Below are 15,192 nucleotides of genomic sequence, written 5' to 3' on the forward strand. Positions count from 1 at the left end.
GTACTAAACCAAACATGTATTGCATTTTCAATTGTAGACATACTGTAAGACGCTGGGTGAAGATTTACACAGAACTGATCAAATTATATACATTATTTTACAAACATTTCAAATAAGCTCAGAGTGGCTTAAGACGAGTTGACATTTTAGGCAATTCAGAATACAGGAAAGAAAATGTTTTTAAAAAAACCAAAGTCCAGCTTAAGCTTTCTTTTCATTAGACACGTTTAGCCCTTTAATTACACAGTGATATAGATTGGAAACTGTGTTAGGTCTTATTGTACAGAGGACTGAGTTATTTGGTGGTATGTATGTTTGATAATATGGTACGAGACAAAGATGTCATTGTGAAATTCAGTTTTCAAATGATCACTGGGGGAAACTCTCGCCACCAAGTCATACATCTTAATGATTGAGGGGAATTACAAGTAGCTGCTTACCAGCGCAGAAACAAAAATAGTCACTTATTTCCTTCATTGTTACTTTACTGTGTTTGCCTGCTTTTTTGGGGACTAGTTTGGGCTTTAATTGGAAGGAAAAACAGGGATTGTCGGCAGTGCTGTCAATAAAGATTGGAGAAGCAACAGTAAGCACATCTGTAAGGAGCATTGTGAAACAGCCGAGCACTGCTCAGAAGATGACACTAAATGCAAGGTTCAGGAACTCTAAAAGGTTACCAGCAGTGCCGTCAACTAGGATTGGTCGAGCACGAGTGTGGTTAACCTCCATTTTACTACTGCACGGAGCTGAACGACCGAAAAGAAGAGCAAGCCCTCGTTAGTATTTGGTTCAAGAAGGCAATTTAGACGAAGCAAGAGTCAGACCAGACGGCTAGATAGCATTCAAATAATAAAGCAAGGTTTCATGCACACAGGAGGGGAACACAACAACTGGTATACTGTATGTAGGGGTACAGTATCTTACAGGGAACAATCCTGCTGTAAAAAAACACACAGACGCCTCCCACGTTATGCATTAGCGACACACGACGTGGCGCTAATGCATTGGATCTTCATCAGCAATAAACATCTTCACATAAATAAGAGAGAAAGTCCATCCTTCTTACTTCTTTGTCCCAGTTTGGTAAATGCAGCGGATCGACAGGACTAAGCCTCACACGGTTAAAGTGGAGATGAGAGGAAGCACCGGGCTATCGATTGTCAACATCTGTCAGTAAAAGTTGCCGTATTGTTGCATATCCCATATTATTGATGAAACTAAGTGAAAACAAGTTTAAGAACTGTGTCCCAAGGTTTTTGGTCAGTGTGAATATTAGCTTCCATTCAAGTTATTTAGGATGTCAAAACAATAAGCACAGAAACAAAAACAACAGATAAAGCGTTTAACTTATTTCCAGAATGATGTCTTCAGAACAGATTAGGATATATGCAACTTCTTTTGAATGGGACCATTAACCAATTCAGTGTCAAGACTTTACACAAGTACCAATGTGAAGTGTTGATATTCAGGAAATAAAAATGTGCCGTGTCTTGCTGTAGCTTTTTAGTTTAAGCAGATGTTATTATCACCTGCAAGTAAACAGAAGATGTGTCTTAACTTATTAACTACTTCTTTACTTACATTTGCTGCTTTGAGTGCATAAGTTCATACCAATGCAAAGAATAGCAAAATGCAGAGCACTATAGTACCTGCTACTCATCACGGTCAGAGTGTTAAAATGCTGGACTCTTCTCACACTCGACGACCGCTATCTTAGCTACGTTTCATACGTGACCAGAAACACAGAAATATGCAAATAAAAGTTATACTTGTGGGTTTTTTCACTATTTAAGAAACATACCACAATACGATTGTCAAAAAGAAGCCGTCGTTTATTTTATAGGGTTACAGTAAGTTAGCAGTTTGTAATGATTTGGTACCACTTATGGCGCATTTCCACTACAGTGCGGTTTAAGCGTGCCGTGCCCGTTTTTGGTTGCGTTTCCACTAGGGCTAGTTCTGGCTAGCGGGTGCTTTTTCACAGTTTTCTGGCTCTCCAAAATCGAGGTTCTTTCCGGGCCAACAACCGGGCTGAGTATACTAAACTAGTGAGAGAATCCCTGACAACTACAACACAATGAACACATTTTACCGTGATTTAATTGTAATACAGGTTTCAAAATGATGCCGAAGTAACAACATACTGATACCGGTTAGTAAAAACCATGAATTAATGCTTTGACAAGTCTGCAGACAGACGGCAGACGAAAAACCTTTTAAAATGCGTGTTTTCTGAATGGAGATTGGCTAAGCTAACGTTGTATCTGCTCCGACCGTCCACACTCACAACAATGGCCTACAGACATAAATAAACCAGCGACTGTATTCGCCATGACACAGGCAGTCTGTGGTTTGTACTTGTTTAACTTTCTGTCTAGTTTCTGAACAGATATGAGGAGCTGTGAGCTCTGAGTGCTAAGAGCTAACGGCTGATGTTGGTTTTGTGTTCGCATTGAAGATGACGTCACGGCTCCGCCTACACTGCGTTACTATAGTTACTGGCCCAGTTCCTAAACTGTAATGGAAACGCAGCATAAAGTGAGCCTGGCCTACCGAGGCCTAACTGTACCGTACTAAGCCGAGCGAGGCCCTGCAGTGGAAAAGCGCCATTAACTAACTAGCTAACAATGGCGATCGTTGATTTGATAAAACACTATGGTCGAAATGCATGCACTGCATTAGTGTTTACAATCCAGTTATCACTGTTCTGATCTGAAACTAGCCACACCCTTTATAATGATAAAGAATAAACTGCAAATAACAAATCAATCTTGAAAACAAATAACAAATCTGTGCAGTACAGCGAGCCCAACATGTATCGTTCGACTGGTCAGATGAACATCCTGCCCCAAAAGAGCTACTGGGAATGGCAGATAATCATCACTGAGCTGTATGAATGATATTTGTTATGTAAGATTCTGTATGGTGTGAGAAGAGACTCAGCTCTGAACCTCTTGGATGAAACTGAATGGACCTTTGGTTAACTTAAGTACTAAGTTCAAACACTCTCAGCAGCTTGACGCTACTACTCCTCCTCACAAAACTTCAACAAACATCTAATCTTTGATACAAGTTGCTAATATGGAATAACATTAGCGAATTATTTTGTTACAAAAATAAAGATTTGACAGTTATTGAATGTTATATGTAAACATCATAAAGGCATACTTGAAACAAAGATGATTTAACGGTATCAGAAAGCCGCAATTCCTGTAACTTTTCCTAACAATCACGCCCACTTTTACGCCACGCGGTGTAGACATTGTGCGGGCGAATGGAAAGGTCGTTGTATGTTCAACACCACAACGATTCAACGATGTGTGTTCATTTGTACAATTTGTCGCGTGAAGACAAGCGGAAGACCGAGTTGTTGGAGACAGAAAGTCAGACTCAAAGGCATTTCAGTCCGCCTTTGATTTAACATTTGGACCAGATAGAAACAGTTTTGCGTAAACCATGGATGAGACAACACATCATACGAACTGCTTGAGTCAGAGCATACGTAGACCTTACTTCCCAGACATGTGGAATGACCTACGAAGACTTTATCGCAGTTTATAAATTGCTGTAAAAAACAACAGCTGTACCTCAAAACTAACCTCCATAACCCACTTTCGTTCAGAAAAACTTCAGGATACACATCTACAATGATAGTGTCGAAGTAAAAACGACAAGAAAACAAGTGAAAGTACGTTGTGGGTGTACAGTGAGAGCTGATCTCTACTGAGTCTCTGAGAAATCATTCACTTTCCAGTTCTTTGGGGTCTAGGGGGGGGCTTTCTCTGGCCGGCAGGAGGTCGTAGTGAGACGGGATGTGGCTGTTCTTCGGTAGATCGTAGAGATCTTGACCAAACAGTACGTGTCCGTTGCTGTCTCCAGGCATCGGGATGGTGCTTACAGACGGATCTGAAATCAAGGATAGGCGAGGTTATTTTCAGAGATGTCAAAAGTACACACATCCTTTACTCAAGTAGAAGTACAGATACTCGTGTTTAAAAATACTCTGGTGAAAGTAGAAGTACTGACTAAACTTCTTTACTCAAGTAAAAGTAAAGAAGTATGGGCTTCGAAATTTACTCAAGTAAAAAGTACCCATAACTAGCAGCTGTTTTAAAGAGTACCTGACCTCCCTTTATATTAATAGAACAATAATGTCATTGTTAGCTAATGAATGTTTCCATGCTGAACAACGGCAAAATCCCAGCATCCCATAATCCCCTCTGCTTCAGCCCTGTTTCCAAAGTGCTGATTCTCTGTCTGTTACTTTAGATGAAACTAAGGAGCCATGCCCCACGAGTCAGGTGATAAGGTGGTGGTGGTGGGGGGGGGGGGGGGGTTACCTTGGTTGCTGATTGGCTAATGGTTACACAAGCCAAAAAATCGTTATGACATCATAAAGTGGCAAAAATCTGATCAGCTCATTTTCAGACAGGTTTTTATAGAAATGGATCTGGACTGAAACTTTCAGAATCTCTTTCACAGAGAGAACACATGTTGATGTAGAAGAGACATGAAACATTTGATTTTGCATAATAGGTGACCTTTAAGCCCCTCACCAACTTCGTAGACGTTGCGTTTATGAGTTGGGCTGTTGCTGATCTCAGCGTAGGGTGAATCTCGTCTGGGCGGAGACTTCATCTCCACGTAGCCACACTCTGTGTTTTTGGCTGTGAGCAGCGGGGGGTCCTTGATGGTGGCGTACGGGTTTTCAGAGCTGTTGATGGAGCAGGAGCTGGCGTGATACATTGTGCCCTTCAGATCTGGAGGACATGAGTAGAGGAGACGGTGACAGTGAGAGGGGAACTCCAGCATTAACCTGAGCAGTCCAGGATTTATTCATTTGACTGCATATATATATATAATAATATATATCGTTTATTTAACCAGGAAAAAGTCTCATTGAGATTAAAATCTATTTTTCAAGAGCGACCTGGTCAAGAAGGGCAGCATGAACAAAGTTACAACAAATGAACACAACACAATACAGGCAGACGTTCGTAAAACACAAATGAAATGGCACATTAACCAGTCAATATGCAAATAAACGAAACCATTATAAAAGATTAAAAACTGGTACAATTTTAAAACGACTTCAATTATGGGATATAAGAGCAATCACATCGACCAATGGTTTCTTGTTCTCTGTCCTTTTAAGATGGACTTGGATTCCCCCATAGTGATCAAATCGGACAGTTTCAGCTCCTTCTGTATATTATTCCAAGCAGAAGGGGCAGCAGGACTTACCTCGTAAAGATTTCCCCATGTATCTCCTGTCAACTCCGTAGGCTCCTGGTAGGAAGACAAATGGAAAGTCATTGAATGGTCTAAACAATATTTGGGATATCAAGTGTCTATGATGACAAAGTATATGAACTAGAAAGCCCTCTTCTTGTAAAGTATGATCTAACCAGTCAATAAACACACTGGATTGACCCACATTTTCCATTGATTATAATGCTGTAATTACTTGCGTCGAATGCAGCACTTGATTAAAGAGGACAGTCACATTATTGGCATCACATTTAAATGTAGACTTTTCTGTGCTGTAGTTTTCTACTTTTGGAATACCATTGCAGACACGATGATATACAATGTGGTAGAGGCTCATTATGGATAAAAGGCAACATTACACAAAGATACCAGCTTGCAGCATTAATGATGATATCAATGAGTAAACTAACGTATCCTCCAGAGATGCAAAAGTACTCACATCCTTTACTCAAGTAGAAGTACAGATACTCGTGTTTAAAAATACTCTGGTGAAAGTAGAAGTACTGACTAAACTTCTTTACTCAAGTCAAAGTAAAGAGGCTTTGAAATGTACTTCAGTAAAAAGTACCCATATCTAGCAGCTGCTTTATAGAGTACCTGACCTCCCTTTATATTAATAGAACAATAATGTCATTGTTAGCTAATGAATGTTTCCATGCTGAACAACGGCAACATGACAACGTTTCCATTGGTCCCTCTTCTTTAGAGAAGACCAGGAAATGATGGATACACGGATCGTGTTCAAATCAATAGGCACGCAATGACTCTAAAGAATAATGATCACGCATCAAACACACATTCAGACTAAAGGAACCAGCTGTTTGGGAAATGAGAGAAGTAGAAAGTACAGGTATTTGAGTTCAACATGTAAGAAGTAGAAAGTACAGGTATTTGTGTTCAACATGTGAGAAGTAGAAAGTACAGGTATTTGTGTTCAACATGTAAGAAGTAGAAAGTACAGGTATTTGTGTTCAACATGTGAGAAGTTGAAAGTACAGGTATTTGAGTTCAACATGTAAGAAGTAGAAAGTACAGGTATTTGAGTTCAACATGTAAGAAGTAGAAAGTACAGGTATTTGTGTTCAACATGTAAGAAGTAGAAAGTACAGGTATTTGAGTTCAACATGTAAGAAGTAGAAAGTACAGGTATTTGTGTTCAACATGTAAGAAGTAGAAAGTACAGGTATTTGAGTTCAACATGTAAGAAGTAGAAAGTACAGGTATTTGTGTTCAACATGTAAGAAGTAGAAAGTACAGGTGTTTGTGTTCAACATGTAAGATAAAAGGTATTTGAGTTCAACATGTAAGAAGTAGAAAGTACAGGTATTTGGGTTCAACATGTAAGAAGTAGAAAGTACAGGTATTTTGGTTTCAACATGTAAGAAGTAGAAAGTACAGGTATTTGGGTTCAACATGTAAGAAGTAGAAAGTACAGGTATTTGAGTTCAACATGTAAGAAGTAGAAAGTACAGGTATTTGAGTTCAACATGTAAGAAGTAGAAAGTACAGGTATTTGTGTTCAACATGTAAGAAGTAGAAAGTACAGGTATTTGTGTTCAACATGTAAGAAGTAGAAAGTACAGGTATTTGAGTTCAACATGTAAGAAGTAGAAAGTTCAGGTATTTGAGTTCAACATGTAAGAAGTAGAAAGTTCAGGTATTTGTGTTCAACATGTAAGAAGTAGAAAGTACAGGTATTTGAGTTCAACATGTAAGAAGTAGAAAGTTCAGGTATTTGAGTTCAACATGTAAGAAGTAGAAAGTTCAGGTATTTGAGTTCAACATGTAAGAAGTAAAAGTAAAAAGCCGTCAGAAAAATAAGTAGTGGAGTAAAGTACTGATACCAGAAACATGTACTTGAGTACAGTAACGCAGTATTTGTACTCCACTACTTCCCACCTCTGAAAGTATCACATGTCTCACCGAGTTCATTGAAGCAATCCTGCTGTTTAAAGTCTGCAGGCAGCGTGCCACTGTGCCCCGCCATCGGCCGTTTCCTCTGCTCTACGTTCTTCAAGTTCACAAACAGCTGGTGGTTCTTGACCTGAGAAGTTAAGAGACAAACATCAGTGAGAAAATGTATGTATTAATAATAATAATAAACTGTATTTATATAGCACCTTTCATGCTTGACACAGCCCAAAGTGGCAATGACAGAAAATGACAATAACAAATGAGGAACATCATTAAAAACAAGGTATATTCTGCGCAATTGGAAAACAGCAAGAAAACCATAACTAAAGGAATGGATTCAACTTATGACAGACTCCTATGACCACTCCTATATGACTCCTTTGAATATGTGATAGCTAAGATTTTGAAAGGTGATGTCTTTAAATGTTTTGGACTGTCTTTGTTAAGGATGTTGACTCTCTTTGAGCCATTCCTTTGGGGGGGGGGGGGGGGGGGTTCTGTTGGGTCTTCTTTCTATTTAAAATGTTTTATTGTAAACAAATTATTATTGGTGAAAACTATTTCATTATGTATGAAAATAAATTAATAAAAACCTAAAGAACAAGAAAAACAAGGTATAAACAAGCGGAAAGAGTTATATCACTAAAACAATAAAACATGAACAGTGATGCTTCAAAAAAATTACGTTTGCCCCAAATTATAAGCCAAATAAAAAAAAATGTCTTTAATTTACTTAAAAAAATTCCAATTGAGGTTGCTGTTCTAAGATCAAATAATTAGGCGCATTTCCACTACAGGGTTTTAGCGCGGCTCGGCTCTTCCACTAGGGGTAGTACCATGGATGTATAATAAGAACTGGATACAGCGTGGGAGGCGGGGTCTCGTTCGTTCCTATGAGAGCTGCTCATTGGCGCATGAGGACAAAATGGCCCAACTTTTGAGAGAGTGAAACGTCACAGATTATTACCCGTCATGCCTGGCTGTCAGAGCAGAAGAACCCGTATGTGCGCTCACAGAGCATGCGCCCCTTAAGCCCCGCCCCCAGAGCTCCCACTCTCAGCTCACTAGAATGAATGGAGACAGAAAATAAATCTAGATTGGGCTTTTAGTGCATTTTACAACTTTAAGGACCTAATGATTATAATAAGGGCTATAAAATAGTTCATACTGGGTCGTTTATTTCGTTTAAAAAAAATATCCGCTGATTTACAGACGTCTCTTTCCCGATGTTAGTCAATGGGGAAAAGTCTTTCTGGGCCCAGTGACGTCACGGACTGATACGGAAATTGTAGTACCGGCGTTTGGACACAACGAATATTTTCATCAGAGTCCGGCGCACTTCCTGGGGGCTTGGGTAGTACCGGCTCACAGGTACTTTTTTAGAACCATCTCAGTCGAGGTTCCAAGTGAGCTGGAAATATGCTTAGCTAGTGACGTAAAACACTCCCGACAGCTGATTGGTCAGAGAGAATCGTCACAATTATTGCGCGAGACAGTCCCCAAGCGTCGCATGTATCAAGCACCATTTTTAAAACAGATGAGCTACCGTCAACAAGTATTTCTAATTTCAACAAAGTATTTTTAAGTTCAACAAGGTACGAGGTACAGACGTTCCTCCATCTCGTTGCGGTTGAAAAAATACAGCGGGAGCTCGACGGCGCAACGCGAAACGAGAAAGTGTTCCAGGAGCTCTCTAAATTGTTGGCCGCACACGGCTTCACGAGGACTTTCCAGCAGTGTAGAGAAAAACAAAAAAACTGAAGAGTGATTATAGAGCCGACAAGCACCACAACGGCCGCCGAACAGCCGATCGCCCCGCCTACACTTCGTGGTTACTATAGTTACTAAGCTTGTTGTAATGGAAACGCAGCTTAAAGTGAGCCGAACTGAGCCATGGCGAGCCGCGCTAAAACCTCTAGTCGAAATGCGGCTATAGACACACAAGCCCAGCCATATAGTCTCAAATTGTAATCCCATACCGGTCCATATGGTACGTTGTTGAGGTGCTGGGGGCCGATGCACTGGCTCAGAGTGTGGTAGCTGGGGTTAGAGAAGTAGCTGCTGGGATGACCTTCACAGGGTGGTGGGTGAGCATCTGAAAAAAGGACAAGGTCACAAGAAATCAGAGCATTAAAAGCATTTTAAGAATCAAGTGTGCATTTGCTTACAAGCAGTCAATGCACACAATGTTGACAATATCTGTTCTTTTTACTGCACATATTTTATTCCATTCTATTTCAATGTAAATACTGCTTTATTTAAATGTTTTATTTTACAATATATTTTCTTATTTTTTTATGTTGTGTTCTTAAAATAGTTCTCTATCTGTGTTTTTTTTACATTTTTGTTTTACTTTTTATGTATGCACCAAGTCAAATTCCTCGTACGTGTCAACCTACCTGGTAATAAACCAGTTTCTGATTCTAATGTATCCCTAGTATGCCTTTGTTGGCAGTGGAAGTGTCTCTGTTGAATGTTTGTTACTGAAAATGAGAAGATATCGAAGTATTTGGCCAACTTTTTCATGTTGTCTTATCAATAAATGGTAAATGGACTGCATTTAGATGGTGATTTCCCAGTCTCTCATAGCACTTTAGGTCAGCGTTCACACACATTCATACAGAGGCAGAGGCTGTCACCTGCTCAGGGAAACTAACACTCACACACAGTTGGACAATTTGGGAGGAACTTGGGGTTCAGTGTGTTGCCCAAGGACATATCAACATGTTGACTGAAGGGGCTGGGGATCAAAACCACCCCTAAACAATCTCTATGAATATCAGAAAACCATTAGCAGCTCATGTTGTCCACTTGCACTTGTTTGGTTAATCCGTAAATACATTTTAGTTGCCACGGATTAACCATAAAACAACTACATGTCATGGTCTCCATTAAGCCAATCTGTTAGATCGTTTCCAAAAATAGTGTTGCAAGCCGAAAAACAAGACATTTTTTAAGAGGTGATCCAACACGAGGAAACAGATGCCTGGTGCCTTGGACATGTCACGCATCATTTACTGCAGTGCTTCTCAAAGTGTGGTCCTCAGAACCACTGGTGGTCCGTGAGCGCCCTCTAGTGGTCCGTGAGTATATTGGTAAAATTTCACATTTGAAATAAATAAATACATTTAAGTTTTTCACACTCTCGCGGGAATATCTCCGCAATGGAGCGAGGTTAAGTTTCAATTATATTGCATGACATAGCCCAGCGCAACACCTTCATCACACATGTTGCCACTTGTTTGTACCAGTTTCAGGCGATTTGTAATCTGTTCTAGAAAAACGATGTGATTTTGGATATTTGTGGAGTTAGGTGGTCCGCGAGTGTTTTTTTATTGGTTAAGTGGTCCTTGGTATGAACAAGTTTGAGAAACACTGCACTAAATGTACCTGTGTAATCAGAAGTGACCCTCAGAGCAGGAGTGTAGGTCACCGCAGACATGGTGGGCTCTTTGACCTTCTGCTTCTTCCTGTAGATGATGAAGAGGAGGAGGAGGAAGAGTACCAGCAGCACCAGGACGATGATTCCTGCGATGGCTCCGATCTGATACGTGTCCACCTGCATGGCTGCGCTGGTGAGACTGTTGAGGCTTCCCACCACCACACCAGCTGCAGACAGGAGGTCAGAGGTCAAATAATAACACTGGACAAAGTACTTAGGCAGAGGTGGGAAGTAGTGGAGTACAAATACTTCGTTACTGTACTTAAGTACATGTTTCTGGTATCAGTACTTTACTCCACTACTTATTATATCTGACGACTTTTTACTTTGACTTCTTACATGTTGAACTCAAATACCTGTACTTTCTACATCTTACATGTTGAACTCAAATACCTGTACTTTCTACTTCTCACATGTTGAACTCAAATACCTGTACTTTCTACTTCTCACATGTTGAACTCAAATACCTGTACTTTCTACTTCTCACATGTTGAACACAAATACCTGTACTTTCTACATCTTACATGTTGAACTCAAATACCTGTACTTTCTACTTCTTACATGTTGAACTCAAATACCTGTACTTTCTACTTCTTACATGTTGAACTCAAATACCTGTACTTTCTACTTCTCTCATTTTCCAAACAGCTGGTTCCTTTAGTCTGAATGTGTGTTTGATGCGTGATCATTATTATTTAGAGTCATTGCGTGCCTATTGATTTGAACACGATCCGTGTATCCATCATTTCCTGGTCTTCTCTAAAGAAGAGGGACCAATGGAAACGTTGTCATGTTGCCGTTGTTCAGCATGGAAACATTCATTAGCTAACAATGACATTATTGTTCTATTGATATAAAGGGAGGTCAGGTACTCTTTAAAACAGCTGCTAGTTATGGGTACTTTTTACTGAAGTACATTTCAAAGCCTCTTTACTTTGACTTGAGTAAAGAAGTTTAGTCAGTACTTCTACTAGTATTTTTAAACACGAGTATCTGTACTTCTACTTGAGTAAAGGATGTGTGTACTTTTGCCATCTCTGGTCGAAGGGAGATGAGTGTGAATGATTGGACATCAAAGGAAACTGATTAACTGAGTCTCCTTCCTCTTATTATTTTTAAAGTGTTTCCTCACCTTGGTCACAGCGAGGCCCCTTCCAGCCCGGGTTGCAGTAACATGTTCCGGTCATGTGATCACACGTGGAGTTATTCAGACAGTCACACACCTGACGGCAGCCGTAACCGTACGACCCAGCAGGACACTCTGCAAATAACAAGTTTAATTTTTAAAATGTAAGCTTAAGAGTAGTGTACAATAGTTTACAAGAGCTGATGATAGTTGAGATGTAGATACCTAAAAACCTCTCGCCACCTGAACAGTTTCTTCCCCTCCGCTACCGGTCTCATCAACAAAGCCCGGCCCCACCAAGGACCTTAAGTGGGGACTTGACTTGACTTTGACTACAGATAGGGTCCAAAGCTAGCAAGCCACATTACATTACATTACATTACATTACATTTAGTTTACGCTTTTATCCAAAGCGACTTACAATAAGTACATTCGACCAGGAAGACACAACCTTGAAGAAAACAGAATCATATAAGTGCATCAGGTTTCATAGAACCAAACATTTCAAGTGCTACTCAACTGGCTTTAGGTAAGCCAGTCCTTTATTAGTATAAAAGTGCTTCGTTAATCGTTCTAACGCTCGAAGTGGAGTCGAAAGAGATGAGTTTTCAGTTTGCGCCGGAAGGTGTGTAAGCTATCAGCTGCCTGATGTCAATGGGGAGCTCATTCCACCATCTTGGAGCCAGGACAGCAAACCCACGTGTTTTTGCTGATGGGAACTTGGGTCCCCCTCGCAGCGAGGGTGCAGCGAGTCGTTTGGCTGATGCAGAGCGTAGTGCACGCGCTGGGGTGTACGGTTTAACCATGTCCTGGATGTAGGAAGGGCCAGATCCATTCGCAGCATGGTAAGCAAGTACCAGTGTCTTGAAGTGGATTCTAGCAGTTACTGGAAGCCAGTGGAGGGAGCGGAGGAGCGGAGTGGTGTGGGAGAATTTAGGAAGGTTGAACATGAATGTCTGGGAGCAAATTAATTTTATATGCTACACAAATACGGCCAGGATCCGTTTAATTTTCAGAATATTGGGTTGCAGATTAAAATGTTCCAAAGGGGGTTCGTTTAGCGTGAACCACTTGAAAGAACTAAAGGACAAGTTAAAAAAGAAAGTAGAAAGAAAGTGAGGTCATAGAAAACTATTTCTGCTAAAAAGTGAGCAATGACTGAGAGTCAGAGCTAAACATTTAAGATATGTGTATCTCACACTGCACTGTCACTTTAATTAATGTACTAGTGTTTTTAAATGCCATTTTATAAAATGTTTCTTAATGTCTTTCATTTTTGTAAAGCACTTTGAATTGCCTTGTTGAAAGTTGCTGTATAAATAAACTTGCCTTGACACTTGACCTCAGCCACATTATAGACTCTATGCATTACATTAATGCACTCAATGTACACAATATCAGTTTTCTTTTATTACTGCACATATTTTATTCCATTCTATAGCTATGTAAATACTGCTTTTACTAAATATATATTTTTTGTATTATTTTTTAATGTTATTATAGTTTTCTTAAAATAGTTCTCTATCTGCGTTTTGAAATTAGTTTTACTGTCACCATGACATCAAGTCAAATTCCTCGTACGTGTCATCCTACCCGGTGATAAACCCGTGTCTGATTCTGATTCTAAAGTGTAAGCAACAAGTTGATAAATGAAGTACACAAGACTGTTAAAGTTAAGCAACACTCAACTAATCTGAAAGAGAGAAAGAAGCACATACTCTGTTCACAGTGGCGTCCCATGAATCCGGTGCGACAGGTGCAGAGTCCAGAGATGTGATCACAGTCCGCTCCGTTCCTGCACTGGCAGATCTGAGAACAGTCCTTACCGTAGAAGCCCAACGGACAGCCTGTAAGCACAAACCGTAATGTCACATAACTGAAATGCAGGTTGTTGAGCAGACAGAGAGGGCAAAAGTCCACACATCCTTTACTCAAGTAGAAGTACAGATACTCGTGTTTAAAAATACTCTGGTGAAAGTAGAAGTACTGACTAAACTTCTTTACTCAAGTCAAAGTAAAGAGGCTTTGAAATGTACTTCACTAAAAAGTACCCATAACTAGCAGCTGTTTTAAAGAGTACCTGACCTCCCTTTATATTAGATAAGTAGAAAGTACAGGTATTTGAGTTCAACATGTAAGAAGTAGAAAGTACAGGTATTTGTGTTCAAAATGTAACAAGTAGAAAGTACAGGTATTTGTGTTCAACATGTGAGAAGTCAAGTCATGTCAAAGCATATCGTGGAATCGCAATACTATCGTATCGTGGCTTAAGTATCGCGATAGTATCGTATCATGGGGAGTCCGGTGATTCCCACCCCTAGTGTGTATGCGTGTGTGTGTGTGTAAGTGTGTGTGTGTGTTACTGACGCTGTGTGCAGTATAGGCCGGTCCACCCCAGGGTGCACTTGCACTCTCCGTCGTACGCGCTGCAGTACGCTCCGTTGTGACAGTTGCAGGTGTGGAAGCAGTTTGGCCCCCACTGACTGGGAGGACACGCTGAAACACAGAGAACACAACGGGTCAGTGCTTCAGATATTCAGCCTTCATGTCCACTAGATGCAAAGGTTTTATTGTCATATGCACATGAGCTACAGTGTAGAAATAGCAATGCAATTCTTCTGACCTGAGCAACAATGCAACATATATAGTCAAATACAAAAATACAAAATACAAAGTAGTGCAAAAAGTCTATATACATGTCAATAGAATATGGGATATGTACAAGAACAGAATATTAAATAAAATAATTAAGCAATAGCTCACGACAGGCCGTGGTATAAGCTCATTATATCACAGCTAAGGGGCCCGACTGTCGGCCCGACGCGTTTGCTTTTCAGCCCAACTGTATACAGTTAAATCGACCGGACTTCTTTCTGCAGATGTGAGCGTCCTTAACAACGGTCAATAAGTCCTTGCTGCACATTATCCCTTCCATGTTTCCATCTTAAGCTTTGTTAGTTAGTTGGTTTCGTAACGGACGTAATGTAACAGTTGTAGCTTTTCTCAGACGCGGAGGGATACTGACTTGTTGTGAAAAGTAACTACAATTCTACCCGTGGTATACGCTCATTATATCACGGCTAAGAACGAATCAGATTGCTTGATTTGACTTGTCCGTTTTATAATGTAAATTACACTATGCTTGTAATGGGAACATTCTGTGGGACTCTGTGTATATACCGTAACATTGTATCTCTTCAAAGAGATATTAAGACAGTATTTGGGATATAGATATATCTCGTAATTCATATATTTTGTTCTTGGTTTCGACTCTAATCAAGAAAGCAGACACAGGCACACCTCACAAGTACAGAAATGGTTGGATGAAGACCCCACCTGTTATGAACGTTGGGTCTACTCCTGCTGCTCACCCTTTTTTTGTCGATGTCTATTCTTTTAATTATTTATTGGGTATGATTTGTTTCAAGTGTAAGTCTTT

General features: G+C 40.1%; 1 protein-coding gene across 1 annotated transcript in view; it reads right to left on the reverse strand.

Moving 5' to 3' along the window:
• Positions 1 to 2,381: 2,381 nt before the first annotated feature.
• Positions 2,382 to 15,192, reverse strand: part of megf10 (multiple EGF-like-domains 10) — a 71,218-nt gene continuing 58,407 nt past the window's right edge. The window contains 9 exon segments of the mRNA XM_034202008.1: positions 2,382 to 3,906; positions 4,557 to 4,760; positions 5,245 to 5,289; positions 7,195 to 7,315; positions 9,165 to 9,280; positions 10,576 to 10,794; positions 11,760 to 11,888; positions 13,472 to 13,600; positions 14,121 to 14,249. Of these exon segments, the coding sequence (XP_034057899.1) occupies positions 3,740 to 3,906; positions 4,557 to 4,760; positions 5,245 to 5,289; positions 7,195 to 7,315; positions 9,165 to 9,280; positions 10,576 to 10,794; positions 11,760 to 11,888; positions 13,472 to 13,600; positions 14,121 to 14,249 (1,259 nt within the window). The 3' untranslated portion in view covers positions 2,382 to 3,739.

This window comes from Gymnodraco acuticeps, unplaced genomic scaffold (assembly GCF_902827175.1).
Source record: "Gymnodraco acuticeps unplaced genomic scaffold, fGymAcu1.1, whole genome shotgun sequence".
NCBI lineage: Eukaryota > Metazoa > Chordata > Actinopteri > Perciformes > Bathydraconidae > Gymnodraco > Gymnodraco acuticeps.